Raw genomic sequence first — 25181 nt, 5'->3', positions numbered from 1 at the left:
GTTAAGAATAGCAGAATTACTAGTAAATGGAGAACTGACAAATAGAATATTTAAAAGGGTTTATTGAACTGTGTGATAAATGAAGACATTTTTTTAATATGCACTGGAGCAATCCTACATCTTGGAATTTGAACATATTGAAAGCTGATTCTTTTTGTACACTTGCTGTGTCTACTCTTCTTTCTACATGTAATGGTCCACTTGCAGTATAAAAATCAAATTAACTTGGAGCACACAGTCCACAGAACTTCATTCCTTTTTTTGGAGTAAGTGTTTGGTCATCTAAACATCTGTTCACTCATCTAAGATTTCTTCATCCAGGTAGATATCTGTGGTATCAATATCCTCCAGATCCAAGTTATCTAAGTCATCTTCCAAGTCCAGCAGTGTCTAGGAAAAGAAAAGACTAGATTAAGGGGAAACTAAGATGATTATACGTGAGCCAGCTTAGATAATGTGTGATTCTGTATGATGTATTTGCACGTTCTGCAGGACACCAAGCTGAGGCAGTCAGGTGGAACATAAATGCTAAAATCAGCCGTGGAGAGAAGCTGCTTTCTTGGGAAGAAAGCACCTCTGAAAGTTGCAACTTTTTACCATGTACTGACCAAGTGTGTCTGGACTTCACCTTTCGTTCCTTGTAAAGGCAGAAAGCTCCAGGAACTGGTCTTTCTTACTGGGCACAGTTTCTACATACAACAGGAAGGGATCCATACAGTGTACTGGCCCTAAGTGAAGTCCATTAATATATCAAATGACATTTTCCAGTAGCTTGGTTTAATCACATTATTAGTTGAAGTCTTTAATGTAAAATTAATTTAGTGCTTGCACTTCCCTCCATAAAAACACATTTCAGTACCTTTTGATCTTTTGTTGGAAGTACATCAGAATTCTGCAAAACTGTCTTCATCAGTTCCTGTTTAGGAGATTGAACTGGTTCTTCAGCCTTCTTCTAATGAAAGAGATTTCTTAAGTTCTTTTGAATTTAATTTATTTCAACAAAAGCAAGTAAACATCATCAGACCTATAATCCCCCCTCTGCTGGTGGCTCTCTTTCAATTCTTGCACCACATCTTCACAGCCAGTAGGTGTTCTGGTCATCACTCCACTGGAGACTACTGTTTCCCCGCCCCATTCACTGAAAGCAGTTGCTGGTAGAACTGATACAATGAAAACAACACTGAAAGTATCAGCTAATTTCAAATACTGCAGTACTGCTGCAAAATAAGTGATTTTCAAGGTCCTCAGCAGGAAAGAGATTAGGCTACTTGACACGGTCACAGCAGTTTCAGGAAAGGTGCTAAGTCTTGGTACTGCAGCTGGGCTTTTTGTTCCATACCCTGTAACAGTTTAACACTTATCCTTCTCTCTTCACTATTGCACAAGTTTTATAAAGATAATTCATTAGTTAGTACCATTACTGAAGCAAGGGTACTATTCAATTAACTATAATAAATTGTATAATTATCTCCTACAAAACTTCCCGTATTCAGCCTCTGATGTAAGAGACAACTGTTGTTTAAGGACTTCTATGCAACCATCAACTGATTGCAAAGATACACTTCTAACATTGGTGGTCTTGTTTTCTGCTTCTAATGCAAGCTAGTTCTAATTTGGTTTAGATATAGAAATAGCATTGCAAAAGTTAAATGTCCACGCATGTTTGATTTTGCTGTAATGATACCTACTTTGATACACAAGAAGCAAATAGTCGCTAAAGCTACTTGAAAGTTAACTTCCCTGAACTGTCAATAAAATTTTGTAGTGCATCTCCTACAAGGCAAAAATGCAGAGAGAGTTGTGACTTTCTGTTTCTCCCTCACTTTCCACAGCAGTTCTTTTAGAAGTTTATAGCCTCAGAGAGCTGTGCCAACATCACTGTCTTTAAGAAATGCTCACATCCTGGGTTTTATGTTCAAATATAAAGTGTTTTTGATATGAGCAAGAATTAGGAAGTTGACATCTTCTGTTTGAGCTCTGAAAAGCATTTTAAGTGTTTATTTCAAATACAAAGTATAAGCAACGCAGATTACGTCATGGTCTCTGCATAATACGTGGACAACTGAGGTGTTTAAAAAAAAAAATACCCGTTTGAGTTACTTCAGATATTGATTAGAGCATATTTTCCAAGTAATTGAGTGTGATTCCTAGTCAGTACGTTACAGAACAGTCTTACTCCATAACCATGCACACTAGCGAAAAGTATAAAGCATTTTTAATTGCTGCAATGTGCAAGAGTTCCCAGGTTCCAACTACTGCGCTTTTAGAAAACCAGCAGCAGTTAAGGCAGCGTTTGTGTATGCAACTGAAATAGTTTTCCAGTTTTTGGTAATGGTAACACTGTACCATTACTCACACTAACAAAAGATGACCCAAGCTAAGTAACCACACAAAAGAAATAAATTTCACAGTCCAGAACTCATCAGTAGTTATGGAAGTAGATTAAGAAGAGTTTGAAGTAAAAGAACATGGAACTCAGCTGCAGCGCTTACAGTCAAGCCAATGAGAGCAGTAACGTGTCCATTTTTGGTGAAATGTTCTCCAGGGTAGATGTTACTGTACAAAAACAAGCAAAAATTGCCTCCGAGTTCATCATTCAGTAATAACACTGACCTGAGGTGCCATTACTCCAGGAGGTTCAAAGCCTTTTGCTTCTTCAAGTAAGTTTCTTTCTTCATTTGGCTAAAAAAAAAAAAAAAAACAAAACACAAAACCATCAAAAGACACATTCACGGAATGTCTGAGTGGTGCACTGACTTGCTGAATTTACACAGCACCAAATCTTTTTCTTCTGGAGACAGTAAGAGCTCCCACTTCTTACTTACAGTGACGAGGGGGTATTCCCTGGCTGGCCGCAAGTCAGCAAGACTTTGTTTAACGTACTCTTCAGCAACAAAAGCTTCCTTTAACCCAGGGAAAAGGTTTTCATATTCTGTAGGATCAGCCAGGGACTCAGCAGCTTTTTGGTTGACTTTAGAGAGATTCTCCCGCCACAGCTTAACAACCCTGGAGATGCAAACCATATTTGTTAAATACAACTATTTTTGAGAACATAATTCATGCTCTGCATATACATTGAAGTTACCTTGAAACTTGGCTTGGCAAATATGTCCGTGCAAGAAAAGCAGCTTCTGGGAGACGTCCAGTTTTAATCAGGAGTTCCAAACATGAATCAAGCCTAAAATATTTTATAATCTGATTTTAACCACAAAGTTTAACAAAGACAAATTTTTGTATTAGATTAGCTGTTTATTCTGTTACATTAAAGTGTTTTCATTTCAGATTTAAAAAGTAGCAGCCAACAGAAAATACAATTGGCTTTTCTGGAAAGGCAGATGCCACAATCTTTCTCCAGGAAGTTTTAAGTTAGCCATAGTTAACCATTTGAAGAACCTGAGGTTCTCTGCATTTCAGAAAGCAGAACAGAATCTCATGCTTGCTACTTACTTTCCCTGCAGGAAGTAGCTCATAAATGCAACATTGTTCTTGCCATCTTTTTCTGCGCCTTCAGCTAACTTATTCACCATGTTAGCATTTCCTGAAGCTGTAGCCAGGAGCAGTAGTCCTCCGTAGTCTTGCGCATGGTGGAGACACTCCTGGGCTAAGCCGAACTGGCATTTACTGATGGCAAGCTCAGCAAGTTGCTTCCATTTCTGTTCTGACTAAAGGTACAAAAAGGGGAGAGGGAGGGAAAGAAAAAAAAAAAAAACCAACAAAAAAATAACCCTCACATTTTTGAGCAACATGAAAAGACTTTTCAGAGCATTCAATTTAAAAAAAAAAAAAGTACGTTGACTTGCGAAGGAACTGCATCCCATCATTCCGCTTGTCTTCCCTTTGAGAGAGTACAATTCCCACAGCTTCACAGCATGGCACAGCGAGGGTTCTATGCAGATCATCACACACCTATACCATTACTTAAAATGCATGGTTTTTCATTAAACATGGAGGGAGGAGGTAGAAATAACTCTGGAAATGTAAAGAGTAACAATCTCTTAAAGAAAGCTGCCAAGTTAACCTTCAGATTGCACGACAGACATTTTTGTCTAGCTAAGTTAACATTTCTTAATCGCTAATCTTCATTATTTTACAAGAGGAACTGTGACATCAGCTCTCTGAATAACGGCTATGGAACGAATCACTGTGTGTCAGTCTAGTGCATCAGTCTAAGTTTGCCAAGGCTGGGACAAAGGCCCAGAGGCTTCAGTCTCACCATTTCTCCTCTCACTGTTCAATATTGGAGACTAAGGCTGGATTCTTGGTTCAGGTTTTGTATTCTCCAGGAGTTCCTGCAGCTTTCTGAGCCGATAATGTTTTTCTGTCCCCATCCGACAGCTTAGATGCCTCTGAATTATAGGCAGAAGAGCTTCACTGAGGAAGTAGGAGGCATTCCTATAGCGTTCAGGGAGCTGTACCACATCTCCACATACCACTGTCTTTTCTTACACAGCCTCTTGGATTCACACTAATACTCAGAATTATATGCTTACCTCTGCTTCCACTGCAAGCTGATAGGCTATTTTTAATTCTCCAAGTTGAAGAGCAAGTTCAAAACGATGCTCTGGATCTGTAGATACTGCAAGAGCTTGTTGTTTGAAGCCCTAAAATAACAATGTGAAAGTAAGACTGATCTGTCAGGTCAAACAGCATCCTAGATGTTCTAACAGAAGCCCTCTAAACGGAACATTACAGTATTCTCAAATAAATATGGATGATTAACAAGAGTTTATGGTTACAGACAAAGTGATCTATTTCTGCTTAGCAAATTCAATTAGAAATGTGAATAAAGTGATTTATTAAGTTTTCGATAACTAAAAAACAGTCGTCTTGCCTGTTTTTCAAGAAAGTGTGCAACTCTGGTTCTCTGTTCTTTTGGAATCGTGGGAAGAACTTTATCAGCCATGCCGAAATCTCTTCTCATAACAGCAGTTTGATATTCAAGCACTGAGACCAGCAAAGAGTAGCTAACAATGTTCAGCTCTTTATCACCCAAATAAAGTCGGTTGTCCTTAGGGATATACCCCAAAAGATACATTGTTCTGAAACAAAACAAAGAATAATCATCTTGAATGGATCCACTACCAAATAGTCTATTTTAGAAGTCCAGTAGTTCTTACAGGAGCAAGAATACTCACATGAAAATTTGTACTTTTACTATATATGCACTTTCACATAACACTGTTTATTCCCTCCAAGATTACATTACTGCCTCAGAACATACATCAGCAAGATATGCAAGAAATAGCAATGATGCACAGCAAGCAGGTGACAAGGTTCACCCCGTCCTAAATTCATTGCAAGAACTTGTGAGGCTTACAACCCGATGCAGCAACTTACCTGTCCAAATGGGCAATAGTGACAATTTCTCCTCCAACGTAGTAGTTGAGTCTGTTTACAGAACTGGTGTAAATAAAGCAGTCTCCTACCCACAAGCCTGTTTTCACAATCTCCTGGATCTCACCAAGAACCTGCAAATTAAGTTTGATTTAATTAGATATATTTAAAAATACAGTCAAACTACTGCATTTTCAAATTAAATTTAATATTCTACACGTAAGTAAATACTTGGGCAAGTTGCAAAAGTAAGTTTAGATACAGATTGGAAGTACACAAACAATGCTTTTTGTTTTCCAAAAATACTTTAACATATGAAATCTCTATTTTAATTCCTAACTAAAACTATTATAATTCTAGGAAACAAGCACCAAACTGTTAAACAAGATAACCAAGACAATTTCCTTTGTGAAATTTGTTTCTGACACTTCACAGCATGAAGTTTTTTTTCGCTTCTTCTCACATCTTCACTAACATTTCCTAACTTGAAAATTGCAGAGAGTTTAAGCTATGTAAACTTACTACCCAGATGTGTGCTTTAAAAATAACCTTTATAGCTCTGTGAAAGTAAACAGATCTCTGAAGAGAAAGGTAGGCATCAAGGTCTGTCGTAACAGGATTCCAATAGGGATACTCTCCCCAGGGAACCCAAATAAAATCATGAAGCATGTTTCTCAGGTGGATGCATACTGTGTGGTACTCAGTGCTCTGGAAACGAAAACTTAATAGGACTACGTTAAGGGCTAAATCTGCTATACTCTGGAAAGACTTGCTTCAACAATCTCTAATCCCGTTCCATTTCTTAAGTAGAAGGTACCTCAAAAGCATCTTCAATTCCGTCTTCAGTCACACCTTCATGTGTTTCTTGGGCTGCTGCAACTTTTTCTGATAGATATTTCAGAATGAAGAATGACTCTTCTGTAGCAATGCAGACAAGCTCACCAGAGTCAGACCAGAAAATCTGTACCATCAGAATCAAAAATAGGACTGTTTTAGAGACCCCAGGTTAAGAAAGGAAAATGTTTAAATTAAGGTTAAAACATAGGAACTCTCACAGGAGCTTTAGGACCTGAGGAGCCAAGACATGCATAGGGGTTTTTTTTCCTCCCTTCTGCTACAGACTGAAATAAACTTAAGAACTTATTACTTTATGATTGATAGCTTGACTTCATTAAAGAAAATTGTCAGTCTAGTAAAAGAAAAAAAAATAATAGATCAGCAAACTCAGACAGGTATCTTCAGACCCATCTAGGAACGTACATGTTTGGGCTGAATTTCAATTCTGCGAATCAGTTCTGTGTTTTCCCAGTCATAGAACGCCAAACCATTAACAGATCTGACCCCCAACAGGAAGCCACCGTAGATGCCTGCAAGAAAATAAAGTGAAATAAGAAAATAAAGGTGAAAGAAATTCGCATTGCGTGAAAAATGCACCAACATATCTATTTTAAAAGTGAATACTTACCTTCTGCTCCAAAATCAGGTTTGAAAGACTTCTTCTCCTTGAAGTTTTTAAATATCTTTACAACGCTGTTGCTCTCCCTGATTGCGTATCTAAATAGAGATTGCATTGTCAAAATAATATCTATTATTCAGCTTCTAAAGTAGTAAACTACTAAAATCATAAGCTGCTATAAAACTACTGCATTCAATTTATCTTCCAAGATTAGCAGAGAAAGCTAATAATGGAAAGCTTTAAAGCAGGACAGTTATTGAAAGTTCATTATCCAAGCAAGTTTTAGTCTTCAGGCCAGTTTACCATTTGTACAGCCTGAAAACTAGCAGCAGCAAATGTAAGTTAATACAAAGAAAAAAAAAAAAAAAAAAAAAATCGGCAACACTTACTCTGAAGAATCATGTGCCCATACAAATTCCTGCGCAGAACCAAAGCTCTTGTTTCTCAAAGCCATAGCTGTGTAAATGATGTACTCACCATCACCACACACTACTACAAACCTAGAGCAGGAAAAAGAAGGATTTGTCAGACATCTGCGTTCTGTTCAATAGGCATGATCAAGTAGACAAATTATCTGACAAGTTAAAGGCTCCTAGTCCAGTATAGTCACTGCAAACACAGACAGAAGAGAGCGCTTTACATATTCCAAAAAGGTCACAGAACTGATTTTCCTCTGTCACAGCTACTTGCTATTCCCTCTTCCTTCTGGTCTCTACGGAACAGCTTTTGTACCTTGTACCTCTTCACCTTTTATTTTAATTTAGCTTATCTGTTAACAAAAAACAACTCAAGAGAAGTGATAAAACAATGTAGTTTCCTGCTATTACCTTGTATAATTTGTTTGCATACTTCTACTCCTATATAGAATGTCCTACTTGTCTGTTCAAGCTGTGAGCTCGTGTAGGTGAAGCTCATCTGTCACTCTGAATTTACAGTGTCCGTCTCTGACAAACCTGTCCTCCATCACCACACATACAACTATTTTTGTTTTCCCCATTCAAAAAGTCTTCCAATATAGAAGAAAAAAAAAAAAAAGGAGAAGTCATAAATGTTTAAGTATTTTGTTCTAAAATCTATTACCGTCCATTAGGGTTGTGCTGAATTGTCTGAGGATAGATTTCACAGCTTCCCATATCCTTCACAGCCAGCGGCAGTCTTTCTCCATCTTTAATTTCAGCATCTCCCATAGCTTTCAAGTTAGCCTGTTGGACTTCTGAATGTTTAGCCCAAATAATTTTTCCATTTGCATCCATGGACATAGCAGGTTCTTCACGACCAAGCTAGGAAGTGTAGCATAAGAATTTAGCAGATGGAGAAGACACATTCTTAATTTTCTTTTCAGTTGAATATATCTAGTGAAATACCCTAGCTCTGTCTAAAAATGCCAATTAAAATGACAAATTTCCAGTATTTTACATTGTCTTGGTTTTGTTTAGGGGGGGGCTACGGTGGCAGCGCCTGCAAGAAGCTGCTAGAAGCTTCCCCTTTGTCTGGTGGACTCAGCTGGGCCTGGGGTGGACCTACTGCTGACCAGGGCCAAGCCAATTGGTGATGGAATGTTCCATGATAACACCTCTGCAATAACGTATTTAAGAAGGGGAAAAAACAATTAAAAAAAAAATAGCAAAGAAACAGAAGTGGGGGGCAGAGAGGGGGAGGCGCGAGCTTTGTGGGCCTTGCAGGCCTCACCCTCTGGCCTCCCGCCGGGTGACCGACTGGGCCCGACTCGGCCTGGCCTGGCTGCAAGAAGTGGAGAGGAGATGAGATGGATGATGTGAAGAGAACATGAGAGGTGTCTGTCTGAGCTGGTTCTGAAGAATTTCTTGTGAAAGGAACGGCTGCAGACGCCAAGTTCAGTTCAGAAGGAGGGGGAGGAGTAATGCTGCTCCTGGCCAAGATTCCCCTGCAGCCTGTGGTGACGACCATGGTGGAGCAGGTTGTCCCCCTGCAGCCCATGGAGGAGCAGGTTGTCCCCCTGCAGCCCATGGAGGAGCAGGTTGTCCCCCTGCAGCCCATGGAGGAGCAGGTTGTCCCCCTGCAGCCCATGGAGGAGCAGAGATCCCCCTGCAGCCCATGGAGGACCCCACACAGGGGCAGGTGGATGCCTAAAGGGGACTGTGGCCCATGTGGCTGGGTGGGACAGATGTTCTGGAGAGACTGCACCCCATGGAAGAGATGACCCACACTGGAGCAGTTAATGAAGGACTGTGGCCCGTGGGAGGGACCCCACGATGGAACAGGGGAGGAATCTGAGGAATTCTTCCTCCTGACAGCAACAAGTGATGAACTGACCATGACCCCCATTCCCTCTTCCCCTATGTGTTGCTCAGGGAGGAGAAGGAGGTAGAGATAGTTTGAAATTAAGTTAGGCCTGGGAAAAGGGGAGGGGTAGGGGAAAGTTGTTTTTGTTCTCTCTCTCATTATCCTGCTTTGGTTTTAATAGTTTTCCCCAAGTCAAGTCTGTTTTGCCCATAGTGGTAACTTCACAGATCTCTCCCTGTCCTTACCTCAAACCTTGAGCCTTTTTTTTTTTCTTCATATTATCTCTCCCTGTTCCCTCAGAGGGTGGGGGGAGTGAGTGAGAGACTGCAGAGCTTGGTCCCGAGCGGGGCTGAACTATGACATACATGGTATCACAGAATCAGAAATCAGTTACTCTGTACACAGGACAGGGATGAATTTCGAGTCATTAATTTTACCTTAACAATAATGCTGCCTTCATCATATCCCAAAGCCACATTATTGGATCCTCTTAAACTGGCCACACACCACACTCTCTCCATCCCATAGTTGAGGGTACTTTCCAGGCGGTAAGTGCTCGAATGCCAGATGCGCACAGTTCCTAGAGGAAAAAGAAATACATGCCTTTTATCTCTTCTCTCAATGCGAGGACAAGAGAAGAGTTCTCCCCTAAGTTCTTCCCCCTTTACATATCAGAAAACATAAAATTACCGTCTTCTGAGCCGGTGATAATGATCGGCAATTCAGGATGGAAGCTGACACATGACACGTTCTGAGCATGTCCTTCCAGTGTCTGTACACATGTTTTATTCTGAAAAAAAGAATCAGAAATATAGGTACAGATAATAAACACATGTTGCTACGTTTTCACCTTCATTTCTTAAAAAAAAAAATCTCCCCCCAATCCCAAAGTGTCTCTCAAAACATATTTCTCTAGATTTCTTCCAGTAAGATTTATTTCCAAGGTGTTCAAACAACAGCATTAGAGATATTAAAAACTATGATTGTGTTGAGTAAATTTCTCCTCCCCAGAAGAAAATATTTCCCTTGACATCATTGTTTTCCTCTATTTTCAGAAGGGTTTCTGCGTAGAAGATATGCTTTCTTAGAACTAGGTACCACAACAGATTAAAGCAAGATAGAAAGCTGAGTTCACCACAAAAAAAAAAAAGAAAAATCTGAGCAAAACACCTATCTGAATCTAGTGATGGGTGAATACAGATCTAATACTGTCTTTGTCAAGCACGTTCTTTCACATAGTTGTGAAAGAGAAGCCTACTCTGCTTGAGACAACTAAGATTAGATACCTAACTGATGTATACAGCTGTACATGGGGGCAAAATTTCAAGCCCTGTTAGGCAACAGTCATTACCACAGCGTGTACTTAAATTAACAGTGCTAGCTTTAACTTCTAAGCTTGGATTTACTCCAGGGCAATATGCCGTAACAAGCAGAAAGTACTATCTAAGAAATTTTGTCTTGCCCTTCTGGCCATTCATACACTCGCACACAGGAAGAGCTTAAGAGCTCTAGGTTCCAGCAACAGAATCAAATCTCCAGATTCAATCCCTTTCCTGTAGAGCGTTCCAACAAGTCACCTCATGACCCCTGCAAATCGTCAAATAGAAGCACATGTATGTGTGTGCATGCATACATATGCCTGTGGAAACGTGCATAGGACAAAAAAAAAAAAAAAGGAGCTGAAGAAGGGAATAAAGGACAGAAAGGATGGAGTTGATACATGAACAGTATTTACACTTGAACATAGAAAAGGAGCACCTTAATCCACAAAAAAAAAAATAAGTCCAAAAGGCAGGGATTACTAAATTACAAGAAAAAACCCTTAATGCTAATAATAGAAATTTTATGCCAAATTTAGTTCTACAGATTAACTTTGATGTTATTTAAATGCACAGCAGGTTTTCTCAAGGGTTAATTTTCTATAAAATTTAAAAACATGTTATGAAATATTCCCTCTCCCCTTCCTTCTTTCCAAGCAAAAATGAGGAAAATCTCAAGTCCTTTCCCTCTTTTTCTATTTCTTCAAGAACGGTTTTGCTCTGGCACAGAAGTTTATTAAGAGTTGAACACATACCTGGTAGTCCCAGATCTTAACCAAGCGGTCATCTGCCCCTGAAATGAGATACGGCTTGTCTCCTCCACTGTAGTAGTCAATGCAGTTTACTCCTTTCTCATGGCCTTCCAAAGTAAAGTTGGGTGAAGAAGAGCCAAGCTGCCAAACCTTCCAGAAATAAAAAACAACAACAAAAAAACCAATCACATATAGTCTTTTGCAGCCAGGTCAACCTTGCCAAACAGAACAGGTATTCAGCTGTACTTTACAATTCCAAAGATACAGAATATGGAATTCCACAGACATGGTTGTTTTCTTAGGTGAAGAACCTGAACAACTGCTTATCAAACTACTGATCCTCCTCCCTCAATAAACAGAAACAACATGCTGAGTTGCACGTGCTGTGCTCACTCCTCAAAAGAATGAATTAGTTTCTTTCAAGGTTTTTTTTTAAAGCCATAAAACCATGTAAGACACTCTCTGTAAAAGTAGTATCTGTTTACGAAATTAAGTAATAGACCTAGAAAAAGGAATCAACTATTTGTGCATACAGAGGATGGGGTTACCCCCAACTGTGTCCTGAATTTTACTTTTTCCAATTACGTTAAATGAATAATAAATCTCACACTAGATGAGGACTCAAAATGAATCAAGTCAAGTTGTAGATATACTGCTATTTTCCCCATGATTATCACGTCAAATCAACATTTATACACACCTAATCTCACCATCTGAGGACATACAAAATCCAAATTGGCTTTTTCCTGCCAATATATTGATGATTTACAGAGAATGCAAGGAAGTTTCACTGTTCAAATGGCTGTAAATCTACAGTCCCAGATATTTAGTAATAGTTCCATAGCAAGTGCAACTCATCAGGGTCTACCATGAGAAGGCTGAAGACACCTTTGGAAAATAATTCAATAGACAGATAGCCAAGGACACGAAAATAATAGGAGAAATGCCTTTACTAGTTTTTTTAATGCACACAGTTAAAGGCTTTACCCGTTATATATACAGTTTCAATTCTCCCAGACTCCTTGACAGTATAACCATTACCCCTCCCCAATATTTCTGTGTAATTCAAATGGAAATGCAGCACTTAAAGTTTAGAGAACCACATTTCAATGATTAGAGGTGACAGGTAATCTTGTAAATTTACTGAATTACTTAGTAGATGTATAGTAATTTGACCAATATCCAGGCCCTTGTTCAATAAAAATTCTATTATTGCACCTGCTTTTAAGAATTTTGACCCATTGTCCATACAGTATTATTGGTTTGTGACAATTAATGACTAAAAAAACCCCCAAAATACAGTTTCTCTACCTTGATTGTTCTATCCAAAGAGGCACTGGCAAACTGGTTATTGTCTTTTGGGTTTATGACAATCTGCATGACATAATGAGTGTGTCCTTCAAACACCTGAGAACAAGACCATTTCTTATCCCAGTCCCAGAGTTTAATGAGCATGTCATCTGAAAAAAGAAAAACAACCTTCCATTAGTTTAACGTATTCTGATGCTTACCTTCTTCAACTATGCAATCCTTAATAACTTCAAGTTGAAGGCTCACTCATCCCTTCCCCCTTGAAAGGAAGCACTGCTAATACTCAATATATTTTTCATCTGTAAGATTACCGGTTGTTGCAGAACCACAGGGAGCACAGGTTTCTCAAAAAGATTGTCCAGTAAAATGGTGACAAAACTAAGCAAGAAATAAATCTGTCTTAAAAAGGGAGATTAAGGATTGGTATTAAGGTATTGAATTATTAAACTTAAAATACTGGCCAGATATTAAGGAATTGGACCCATGCTTTTTCCGCAGCACCTACTCTGATGAGCTACTAAGGAACAGTAAGCAGAGACAACCAAGCTGGCTTCCTAGTACCTTTATTTCAAGTCTAAGTGCATTAGCTTCAACAGCAAAAAACAAATACATGGTGCTTCTGACTCACAAGGCACTCTGCATTCTTGCAGAGCTCTGACTGTGTTAGTAAGGTTTCCAAGAATGAAAACTGAGTAGCACAAAGTAGATGTTCGTGGGCAAGATCTGTTGGGACACTGTGATCTTTCAATCCCGAGTAACACATATTGCCTCAAGTAACAGAGAACTCAATATATTTTGGGAAAAAAAAATTAAAGTTATCTGTTGCTTCAAGTCAGATTGCTAGCTGAAAACATACTCCAAACCATTAATGTATTTTTTTAAAAAACAGAACTTTAGTGTGGCAAATAACAGCTAATTAGCACATATATGAACCTTTCCTCTTGCAGATATTAAGCAACAAGGTTCTTGGGTCTCCTTTAACAAGAGCAGACACTTATATTTTACACTGTAAGTACAGTTACAAATATAATAAAATATTCATGTTATGTTGGCTGCTTGCTCAAGGATTCCTGTTTCAGGATAAAAAGGAAAAAATATGCAGTCTCTCACTAGACAGAAAACAGAGGCCTAAAAATAGTTGGTTAATAATTATAAAAATATAGCAAAGAACTCTTACCGCTGCTTGTCAGTATGAACGGCTGTGTGGGATGCACAGCAATACAGCGAATGTAATCTGAATGGGCTTCAAACATGTGAACTCTTTCCAAGGTGTTATAATTAAAAACTCTAATTTGCATGTCATCCTACGAAAGGGAAGGAAAGGCACCGTTAAAATAGAACACTCTGTATAAAACACCTCATATTCAATGCAGGGCAGCTAGACAAGACATTCCACCACTGAAGAGCCTCCAACAATAAAATGTTTAAGAAAATGTATTTTCTTTATATCACTAATGAAACAAATCATACCTTGATTCAGAAGTCTATAAGTTACCCGATCCTATCCCAGAAGATTTATGAAATGCAAAAAGCTTCACCTAAATTTCATTTTTAAAAGATGTATTTAACATAGCATTTCGATTTAAATTAAGGGAAGTGCAAAAATGTTTTTGAAGCTATTAACACTCCGTACAAAAATGAAAAGCTAGGCTCTCCAACACAAAATTTACAATTACGTTAATGCTGTGGGGCCAGGAGGAAAGAAGTTGTAGCTTTAAGTCAAGTGAAAGGTGATTTCAATTTTATTTTTTTAAATCGAGATTATTTTTTTTTGTTTTGGGGAGTGGGAAGCAGGTAGAAGATATTTTTATTTCAGATACAGAATTATTTAAAGTAGTATCCCCAAACATTTTAAATAAAAAAAAAAAAATTAAGAACTATCTAACAAGGAATAAAATATCAGGTAAAGCTTTCAGAAATGACCATGACTTACAAGGCCATCAGAGTAAATGTAATTTAAGTGATAAACTCTACACGACTTGTTTTATCCAAAGCATTTAGTTTTCCACTTTGTCTTTTCCTCTTTTACATAGATGGTTGTTTGAGCAGCAACACCTACAGAAAACACTCTTCACAATGGCAGAAAAGATTAAGTATGTTCTTTTGAGACCAGCCTATCAGCCTAACAAACATGGAACACACAGAAAAAGCAACAACTAATGTCACATTCTCATAGCCACTAAGACTTGGTCCTGTGGTTGAAGGCAGCTGTCTGCCCTCTCCTTACTTTTTCTTGCTACTGCATTGCAGCTTCCCTTGGGAAAGCTAGGACAAATGCTAGCTGCTCACTCAATCAGATCAAGAAACTGATCCAGGTGAAATTAAGTTCATAAAAGTAAAAATTGAGACTAACTTCCATCAGTTACTAATCCAGTTCACATGCAGCTGTTTGAACCCTCATGCTGCCAAAGAGGCAGGGTCATACTTCTTGGGAAACAGTGCTAACTTATGTGCACTTGAAGTACCTGGTTCACAGCAGCGTAAGACAATGAAATGACAGGAAATTTTTTACTCTCTGTATAGGATGGAAGACTAGGAAAAAAAAACTTGAGACAAAAAAAAAAAAATCTTAGGCATTACCTCAATTTAGACAAAAACCATTAATTCCATCAAGAAAAACACGTTACCAAGATGAGAAGAAAACTATTCCTCTCAAAGTAGATTAATTGCATAAAAGTAGAGTATTTTTCTGGGGTGAGTTAAACTCTAAAAAGTTACTTTTAATATAACCAAAAACAAAAGCATAAAGTAACTTCTAAATCATCTTACCTAGGAGAGTCAAAAGTTTTCATCTTAGTAGTGCTACTTTAACTATTTCATCAAAACTGGATGCTGAGAGTGTTCTGGTTGACAGTAAAAGTTGAATCTAGATCTACCTTGCACTACCTGCAGAGCTAGCCACCATATTATGCTGCCTTCCTTTGAAGTGAAAAGTTTACATTTTTAAGCTTACTTAAAGGAGAAAAACTCTGGGAAACTGTAGTGAAGTATTCCTTTCTCTTCCACAAATTCCTATCAAATCATATTATTATGCGATATACAAAGGAATGGCACAAGAATAGATTAGAGTGTACTACTGCACACGGAAATAGCAAGATGATGATAGCTTACAGCTCCTGTTACAACCCAGTTCTTTCTTGCCACGAATTTGGCAGCTCTCACTGGCAGGTCACATACTTCGAAAGTCTTCACCAGAGTCTGAAAATACAAATAATAAGTTTAAAGAACTGGAGAAAATATAAATTTTGAAGTCAGCTCTTTATCTTCTCTTAAGAGTGTCCAGTAAGTTGCCTTTGGCAACTCTCCAAGAATCCTACAACACTACATGCACACTTTTTAAAAGGATTATACCTGTCCAAGAAGGGAGATACTTGCCTGTTCTGTTCTTTTAACATCACCTCTGTGTTCTCCCTTCACTCTTAACCCAACCCCACCTCCGCATATTTTTGGAGCTGCTGCCCAATTTCAACTATACTTGATAGACGAGTAGAGGTTTAATAGTTCCTACAACCTTCACAAACATACAAGACAGAGGCATCCCATCCTTTAGAAGGAAAGGCATTACTTTGCAAGGAATCCCAAAGGGGATAATTCTTCAAAAACAAATTTATAAGAAATGAAACATCCATCACTGAAGCCACAGATAAAGATATTCCTTGTCTATTATTACACTGACTTTTGTAATAAGACAGGAGAGAGTACATTCAATTAGTGGCAGTGACTTAAGATTCTTCTTGCGTATCTAATAATGAAAAACAGAATCTATACATTTGTCAGCTATGAAGATCTCATAATAAAGGAAAACCAAAATCATCACCTGTGTTTCATGGTTCCAAACACAGACACTGCCATTGTAAAGGCTAGCCAACATCCATGGTTCTGTGGGATGCAAGTCTACACTCTTCACTCGGTCAGACCGAGCTGTTAGCTTCCGTTTTATATCAAGTCGGAGAGGCTAGAGAGGAAGTGAATTGAGAATATCCAGTTATTCAACATAAAACCAGCAAAGAAATACGATGGAAGAAGGAAAGCTGAAGTTAAATCTTAACATAAAAGGTGTCAATCCTGCTTTTCAGGCAGACAGAAGACTCCTACTCTTTTCTATCCATCTCCTTACTTGTTTTTGTAGCGGCTTCTGGAATCATCACATTCCTACCAACAGTAATGGGTTCACTTAAATTACTTCTGCGAAATTCATAATTTTTTCATCCTGTAAAAAGTATCTCCAGCACAGGAAAAAAAAAGACAAAAAAAAATGCACTGCACATCTTCCTGGTGTCCCTGAACTACTATAGTAAAGCAAAGAGAATTTGGTCCTAATGCAAATGACAGAAAATGAATCTTCCTGCTACTTCCTCTGCAAAAAACAGGTGGAAAGGTCAGTTGTCACAACAGAACACAACATTTACCCTTTATAAACTTATTTCCATTGACAATTCCAACATTAAGTCTTCGAATGGAATGCTACATTACAAAAACTGAGGGGAGGGAAAGCATTAGTCTTTCCCTTATAAAGAAGACTTTCACCTTCCACTTTCATCACTGCCAATGTAAAGCCAGAGTACTTAAAAGGCATGAAGTATAGCAAAGTGATTTTCTAAAATATTTGAGGCATTATAGACTCATTTAAACACTCAAAGACTGCTCACCTCACTTAGTGGTGCCAACGCTTTGTCTCAGAGAACTTAACAGGTAACATCTGATCAAAGAATGGCTGCGTGTGTTTAGCAGCAGAATAAAATTAATAAAAACCTGCAGTTACACATGTCAGATACGGCAAGGTATCTGTACAGGTACATGTAGTACCTGTAACGTACAGACAGGATATCTGATGATAGAGAAGGAACTTGTGGTTTATTTCTCTTGCCATAAATACCAGAATTAGGCCTAATTTGATGAATATCACACTGGTAACAGCCCAGGGGACCTGCTCGGTGACTTCAAGAGTAATGACGCTAGGAGATTTTCAGGTGCTTTCTTCTTATTAAGTTATTTAACTAAAACCACGGAATAACACTACGACTTCTTCAGGTTGCGCGGGCAGTGGGAAGCTCGCGTCACACGGAGCGAGAAGACCCCCCACACACGCACCCCCGGCTCGTCCCGCCCAGGCCCAGACCCAAACGCCTTAGGCGGGGCCAGCGGTGCGCGGCAGGGCCCTGCCAGGCCTCTGGCTCCCCGGTCCACCCGCCGTTGCGCTCTGTTTTTCTGGGGGAGCAGGCCAGAGCAGCAGCTGCGGGGCGCGAGGCTGCGTTACCCCACTGAGGCCACGGAGAAACAGCTCGGGACTCATTTCTGGAGCAGCGCACTCGGCCAGCCCCGCCGCGACCACGGCACCCACCGGGGCTGCCCCGCAACCCGCCCCGCCGAGCAGCCCCCGGACTCACCATGGCTCCGCGTCGCCCGGCGGAGGTGTCGCTCTGCCCCGGGCAGGTCCCCTCCCCCCCCTACCCCAAACTCTCCGACGTGGAGCTTCCGCACCCGCTGCTCTCGCAAGAGCTGCGCCGCGAGATTCCCGCGCCTCGCGAGAGCGAGGCCACGCCCCCGGCCTCCCGGGAGATGTAGTCGGTAGCGCGCCGCGGGGCCTGCTGGGAGTTGTAGTTGTCTTTGCGGCGCGCGTGGCGGCAAGCTGAGGCGAGGCCCTCGCAGTCCCCAGCCACAATCCTGTGTGACCTTGGGCCTCTCAGTTAGATGGTGATGGTGACGATGGGGGTGGAGAACTACCGAACTCTACCCAGTTGTGAGTGAGCCAGAGAAGAGCAGGTCCCTCTGGTCCCCTGCGCGCGCTCAGTGTGGTCTCTCGGCGTGCGTAATGGTGACCTCGGTCAGAGGGCCAGGTCCTCAGTGGCGAGTGTGACAGGGCCCCGAAGGAAGCCCCTGGAAGGAGCCCGCATGCCCTCTCCTACTCAGTAAGAAACACGTGGGCCTGGTCAGTCCTGCAGACTTTGCAGATGCAAAAGGCGATGTGACACATTTCTCCTCTTTTGTCAGCTAAAGCTACAGATACTGCAACCCCAAGCAGCAACTAGCAGAAAGGTTACGGGGAATGTGAGATTTTGGGAAGCACCGGAGCACCAGGAACCGCTGTTGAGAAAATGTCTGCTAACGCTGCTCCCAGGTTGAAGTTCCATCTTTAAAATTGCAACCCCCACATTTCATTCTATAAAGGAGAGGAATAACGTGGATGATATTTATATTTATTGGGATTCAGCTAAAGAAAATACTCCTTTAGATACAAATGTTCACCTGGGGATTAGGAGCCCTGTATGCTCTATTCTACAACACAGGAAGAAGGATTACATTGCCCCAGAGCGTTTACAGTTTGAAGGACATAAACAAAAAAAAAAGGGTGACAGACAGATTACTTCAACTCTTGTTATTTTCATTCCAAGAGAGCAAAGACAGAAGAGACAGACACTTAAAATCTGAAAAACACAAGCCTAGTGAAAATAAGTGAGAAGAGAAATGCCAGAAGCAAAAGAAGGGGCACAATGTTATCAACCGTTATGGGTGAGTTTAGACTTTCAGCTTTCTTTAAGGCTTTCTTTTCACTTTCATTTCATTCTACTAATGATTGTAGAATAACTCTTAAAACATTGGAGTACAGAATTCAGGATGTGGAATCCAGATAAGCTGGCTTAAAAGTAATGATTTGAGTAAAATTTATTACTTTTGAGTCTGGTTCATTATTTTTAGACAGCTGAGGTGGAACACTGAAAGAAGAAATGTAGGGGAAGGATATCCATATTAGAGAATGTAGGTAGTGGGAGATGAACAGCATACATTGTATATTTTTCCTTGAAAAACTCAGTGAGATCCTGTCCAGAGAGAAATGAGGGTATTGGAGAAGAATCGAAGACAGTAAGGAAGGTAAGTGAAAGATGAAGGAATAGAGCTTGTTAGTCAAGAAAATAACAGCAGGGAAAGAAAGAAATTACTTTGCTGTTAGCTTCTCCTGGAAAGTTGTAGTAATAGAAAAACTAAAGTGCAGCAAAGAGGCACAGGGTATAAGCCAAGGCTGACCTTTACAGTAGGAGAGAAGCAATTAAATAAAGCAATGAAATTAAGAATAAGAATTATCCCTCACACCTGTTAGATGCAATGGTACCAGTTCTGAGTCAAGAAGACCATCATCCTCAAATTACTGGAAATTAAATGGGTATACAGAGGAAATATTATTATGTATTTGTTTTCCTTTCATATTCTTTGCTACATATCCTGTCTGAGCCACTGTTTCACCTGGGGTTATATACAAAGTAGCCGGAACCATGAGACGTCTCTAAGACTTATAATACGGGCATTAAATAAGAACAAAATCTCTACTTCTGATTCTTTTGTGTGACCCAATACCTATTCTTGTGCCTATTTACCGAAAGATATTCCTCAGGTAGAAGTTCTGAATCTCCTCATTGCCCTTTTTATGGCCCTGCCTGCCTGGCTGTGCAGCGGCGCTTGCTGCAGCTTACCTGGAGCAGCATACGTGCATGCTGGGCATTTGGCTGTTTCCTCCTGGCCCTGAAAAAAAAATTGAATGTTTTCTTCACCTTGGAGGAAGGGCACAAATTTGAGTTTGGTCGTCTCCTGTTACTTTTTTGACTACTTGGTGTCTTTAAGACCATAGACAGGGAAAGAGGGGAGGAGAGAATGATGTAGGGCAAATGATGAAATGGCTACAGATCAGTAGAGTGCAATCATAGGCCTTGCTTCTTTAAGAATCCGGAATAAGGCTGTACAGAATATTTACAATGTGTTGTCTAGTACCATTCTACGACTGTCTAGCTGTGTTAGAAGCACACACAGCACTTTTGTGAAGTGTGGATGTGTGTGTGTAATGAGCTATATAATAAAGGAACTGGGAATATGGTGTTGCAGGACACATTTCCTGTAGATACAAAGTTACTTTTAAATCTCTTTTGAAAGTTCTCGACACAAAGCATTAAAAAGGACCTCTTTTATTGCCAAAAAAAGGGTGTTCTAAAGAACTGGCTGGCTAAGTGCTGACAGTGGAAGCAATTGCATTCTGACACATTACATTTTGTAAAAATAAAAATGGACTGGAATTCTGTAATAGAGGAATTCTGCACATTTTTATGGTTGGTGATTTAGTTAAAAACACAACGGCTATGATGGGATTGCAACAAGAGATACAACAGTTGTAAGGAGGAAGCGACTGTGGTACTGTTTCAGCCTACTGGTATTTTCTTCTTTACAAGGCTCGTGTTTCTCAGGATAGCCATTCCGCTCAGCCTTACTTTTCTGAGATTTCAGCTTAAATCCTGAAATCATTGGCAGGCTTTGAATTTCTATAGCAATAAAAAGTTTTCTGGAAGCATGATACAGCATTTTAAGATAAAGAATAGTACAATATCAAAAATGTTAAAATAGTTTGGGATACCCATCACAAGCACCTATAGTTTATGCTCAGTGTACCAAATGAATTTTAATAGAGAAGGTGAAGGCTAACAATAAAACTTTCTTTTTCTCTCAAGTAAAGACTAGAGATCTGGAAATAAGAGGCATATCCATATGGCTCATTCCATATGCTTGGAAAATCATATTCAGGCAAAAATCTAACAGATGCTAACAGATCTGTACCTGGTGTAATAAATATAGTGTGTGCTGTTGCTTGTTGCAGTAGGCAGCTCAGTCTTGAGGGTCTGATATTTCTTTGCCTTGATTGCTGTACCCAGGACACCACTGCTGCTATATAAATTCTTTGTTTCCCCAGACTTCAGCCATTGCTTATTTTCTTTATGGGGATTACTGCTTTTCACTTTGGGGCTGGATTTGCCAGCATCTCCGAGCTTGACTAACTTTATTACCTTGAGGTAGTGTTATAGATGGTTTGCTAACTCCTTAAGTATTCTGAGAGTTATCTTGTAACCGGAATTACTGTATGATTCTTATTAGATCCTTTCTTTTAGAACATAAAGAGGCTTTTATATATTTAGGTCTACTCTCTAGTATAGTAAAGTGTTTACTTCATATGCAAAATTAATGTGAAGTGCTGCACATTGCCAGGAGTTAATACTTGCAGTGCAGTGAACTGAAGTGAAACTCATTGCAGCCTTAACTTGGAAGACAGTAAAAATTGATGGAACACAGTAGGTTTAAAGAAAAGGTGCTATTAACACGTAAGTGGAAGAGCTGTGAGACAAACGCCACTGTAAATCTGAATTAAAAGCTCCCTTGAAACTACAGCGTTTCACTTTGTTGCAGATCAGGGATACAGCAGTGTTGCGGCATCCAGTTTGTCTCTGCCAGTCTGAGATACCCAGCCTTTGTCTCTTCTCACTCTCTTGCAAACACGCCAGCCTTGGATACTACCCTGTCTCATATAGAGAGATGAGACTATTAAACTCACTAGGATAATGAGGAATTTAAATGCCAGTAAAGAAATCAGAACTTTTAGCAGAACTGTCAAAACTGTAGAGTTCATATTAGAAAAAAATAATCCTGGTCTCTCCAGAGCCTGCAACCTGCTAGTAGCAGCCTCATGGTGCGGAAACTGATAGTTTCAGAAAATGGTTATTGCTTGGAATACAATCATATATGTGGTGCATACATAGAAAATAGATGCTGCAGTATGTAAAGAAGGGATTGGAAGTTTTATATTTGAAGTGGCATAAAATAATATCACCTGACACTTTCATTACAGGCCTGCCTTTTCAGCTTACAGTTCTGCCAAACTTCAGCCCTGTGGGTTTAGATTTTTTTGTACTGGATGTCTTCATCTGAACAGGGGACCTGTGTCAGCTTGTATTTTCAAGTTTCAGTACAAAGGTTTAGTTGTTTTTTAAAAAGTATTAAGGGAGCACAAAACACCAGCTTCCTTAAAATCAGCAACAGGATAATCATCAATATTTTTAGCAGTATCTGATTTGGACTTAATTTAAGCAGAAATTACAACATAAGTGTTAATCATGGTAGCGCAGTAAGTTACCTGCATGCTAATAATGAGGAGAGAGATGTCCATAAACAGGGAACTCTGGCCAAAAACATGTTATCAGTGAGAGTGAACAAAGTGTTGTACATAATATAAAGACTCCAGTTCTTACCCTCTTGTGCTACAGCTTCTTTGAGGACATCTGATTCATTAGATAAGGAGTTATCTTTATGTCATTTATGTAATTACTTAACAGGAATGATCTTGATTGACCTGCTAGTGCTTCTGATTTATTAACACTTGCTTCTTCGCGTTTTAGTTTCTGGAGGCCGTAGTCACAATTCTGGCACGATGCCACTTCCATTAAGGTTGGTGGCAAAAGGGCAGGCCTTGAAATCACGGAAGTGGTTTGCAGTGCAGCAGTATATATTCTCCCAGGTATTCCAAGTATAGAGCATGTAATTTCTTTTTTTATCAGATTTACAATGCCTTCCACTATAGCTGAATGTTGATATTAGTGCTCTTTTATTGAGTTCTGAGGCTTCAGATAAACTTATTCCATTTTCTCTGCTCTTCTTTAAACCTCTCTGTCCAGCTGTTTCTAAGATCTGATTCAGCAAGCAGTACAGTTTGCCCTGAATATAGCCTTGAGATAACATGAACTAGCAAACCTACGGAATAATTTCTTCTACACTGAGGAGTATCAGTCCAATAGCTACTTAAAAATTTCTATGGTTATATTCATTATTTCAGGACAAAAATATTAATTTATTTTCACTTTTAATAGCTATAATATATTATTGCCGTATCATTGCTGACCATAGATTTGGAGTGTGGTTGGGAAATGATTCAGCATAGGGCTTTCCATAAGCTTGCAAAGAATGTTTATTAAATAGTATTACCAATCATCAAAATGATCTGTTGCTAGCACTCTGGAAAACTGAAAATAAAGCATTTGTCTTCTGTTAATGTTAGACAAGATGGACACAGAGTTATTTTTTATCTAGATATAAAGCAGTAATAAAAGGAAGTTTAGGAACAGCACTATGGACACTTAGTTAATGTGGAGGGTTAGTGGCCAGACTTTGATAATTGACTGTAGCTTGTGAATGAACAAAGTTGTTTGTCTTTTCTTGATCAGGCAGTTTTGTCTTTTCCAGATGCAGAGATAACTTTTCAGTCCCCGGTGTAACATCTGAGTATACAACATACATAACAATATGGAATCAAACTGTCAAAGCACATTTATTTAGCTAAAATGAACTGGACAGCATTAGCATATAAATATTCTATGTTAGTGTCTGTTTCAAAGGAATAGTAATGATGTTAAAACTACTTTTGTGGGACTGCAGTGATGTAAGGCAGTAGAAAATCTTTCACTTGTGTGTTTTCTCAACAAACAAAGGAAACTGAGGTTAAAGAGTAGCTGTCATTCTTGTTCCTAAGATCCTATTGCTCGGGCACTCATCCCACATGACCTAATGCTCTGCTATGAGCAGTCTTTTGTTTTATATTTTGATAGCAGTTGTTTCACCACAGGCTCAAATGCAGGTCAGGTTTGTGGTGTGCTAGGCACATAAAACTAAAGCTCTGCTAGTAATTTTTGTTTTCAGGTCAGGCTAATTTACAGGTGATGTCAGAAGAAGCTTTTAGAAACCCAAAATGTGACCGTAATCCAGAACCATTCTCTCAAGATACGCCTGTCAAATGGAAAGCGACTCCATCAACAGAGTTGTTTTCAGTAATTGTAATATGTAGGGGTTTTTTAGGAAAGGTTAAGAACACCCTATCTTTGTGATTTGAGCTGCATATTTACATGGTTTCTCAGTTTGCACTGTAGCTCAAACAATTAGCAATCACAGCATTGTATGGTGTTTCTGTAGCACTGAATGTATGTCTTTGTATTTGCTGCTTTTTCTTCACAATGACACAGGAACAAGTCATTTATGTAGGAGAGCAGGCAGTGATGAAAGCTGTATTAGATTTTATCCTTGCTCTTTTATGATAATCACACATCAATAATATATTTCCAGAGGCAAATGTAACAGCCTATTTATATATACAAGTCCTATACAAGCTCTGTTTCTCTTGTTTTCTCATTTCTAGTAGAACCTGAGTTGTTAAATTTTTCAGAGATGCAGTCATTCAATAGTAAAAGCAAGTGCTGTGTACCCTCTTCATCTGGTCTGAAGACTGCAAGTTATCACAACCATCCCTGTCCAATATTTGAATTTTTAAACTCCAGCTGTAGGAATTAATGCTGTTAGCTTTGAATGTCTCGTTTTCAGTCCTTTGTCAATATGTTATGTAGATGGAACCTGACGTAGGATTTGCAACATTCAGATCTTGTGGACAAATTCACTCTCATTTGTTGATGAGTGGAGATCAATATGGAGTCTTAGTTCAAGCTAAACAAGTTTAGGCTTTTAATCCTAGAGGTTTCTGGTTCAACTCCTCTTATGCTGCTATTCTTGAACATGCTGCCATCCTCTAATAAGTAGTCAACTTCCCCCCTCCCTCCAGTTAGTAATAATAACTACACATGGTTTTATATTCTTTATAAAGAGGAACATTGAATTCTCCTATATAAAACGCATACGTACGATTTTTAGGTGGCTATCCAAATTATAACTGGTGAATTTTAATAATATGTAGTTAGTATATAATTGGAATTTAACCCCCTCAAAGAAAAAGCACTTGTAAAGTTGTGATGTGGTTTAGACTACTGTTCTTAAAAAAAAATTATAAGAATGTTATTCAATTTACTACGGAGATATAAAATTACAAAAATGACAGTATTTGTTGTTTTGAGTACGTGAAGAGGAGAGGAAAGGCCAGGATGAATCCAGAGGATGCCCCTT

At 39.2% G+C, this 25181-nt stretch overlaps 1 protein-coding gene across 2 annotated transcripts; it reads right to left on the bottom strand.

Moving 5' to 3' along the window:
• Nucleotides 1-42: 42 nt before the first annotated feature.
• Nucleotides 43-17952, bottom strand: COPB2 (coat protein complex I subunit beta 2). 2 transcript variants are annotated; one of them, XM_086754710.1, is made up of 22 exons: nucleotides 17822-17952; nucleotides 16252-16389; nucleotides 15546-15632; nucleotides 13612-13738; nucleotides 12435-12583; nucleotides 11127-11273; nucleotides 9743-9842; nucleotides 9490-9632; nucleotides 7871-8070; nucleotides 7180-7290; nucleotides 6800-6888; nucleotides 6595-6701; nucleotides 6152-6295; nucleotides 5338-5468; nucleotides 4832-5039; nucleotides 4491-4601; nucleotides 3448-3662; nucleotides 3086-3178; nucleotides 2826-3006; nucleotides 2614-2682; nucleotides 860-952; nucleotides 43-390 (listed from the first exon to the last, which is right to left on the bottom strand). In XM_086754710.1, the coding sequence occupies exons 1-22, from the start codon at nucleotides 17822-17824 to the stop codon at nucleotides 295-297; spliced, it is 2742 nt and encodes a 913-aa protein (XP_086610836.1). In that variant the 5' UTR covers nucleotides 17825-17952; the 3' UTR covers nucleotides 43-294. The 2 variants fall into 2 exon arrangements, with proteins under 2 accessions (XP_086610836.1, XP_086610837.1); XM_086754711.1 differs by having other exon boundaries at nucleotides 860-949.
• Nucleotides 17953-25181: the final 7229 nt, after the last annotated feature.

Source organism: Chlamydotis macqueenii, chromosome 9, assembly GCF_036417535.1.
Source record: "Chlamydotis macqueenii isolate bChlMac1 chromosome 9, bChlMac1.mat, whole genome shotgun sequence".
NCBI lineage: Eukaryota > Metazoa > Chordata > Aves > Otidiformes > Otididae > Chlamydotis > Chlamydotis macqueenii.
The sequence above is the reverse complement of the archived record's forward strand: the minus strand, read 5'-3'. Positions and strand labels throughout refer to the sequence as shown.

Bases quoted from the DNA above. Each gene is read 5' to 3' on its own strand.
- COPB2 (XM_086754710.1), bottom strand. The intron at 9,633-9,742 runs GTAATTTTATGT...TTTTTCCTCTAG, and splicing joins TATCACCGGCTCAGAAGACG to GAACTGTGCGCATCTGGCAT. The intron at 3,179-3,447 runs GTAAGTAGCAAG...AAAATATTTTAG, and splicing joins AGCTACTTCCTGCAGGGAAA to GCTTGATTCATGTTTGGAAC.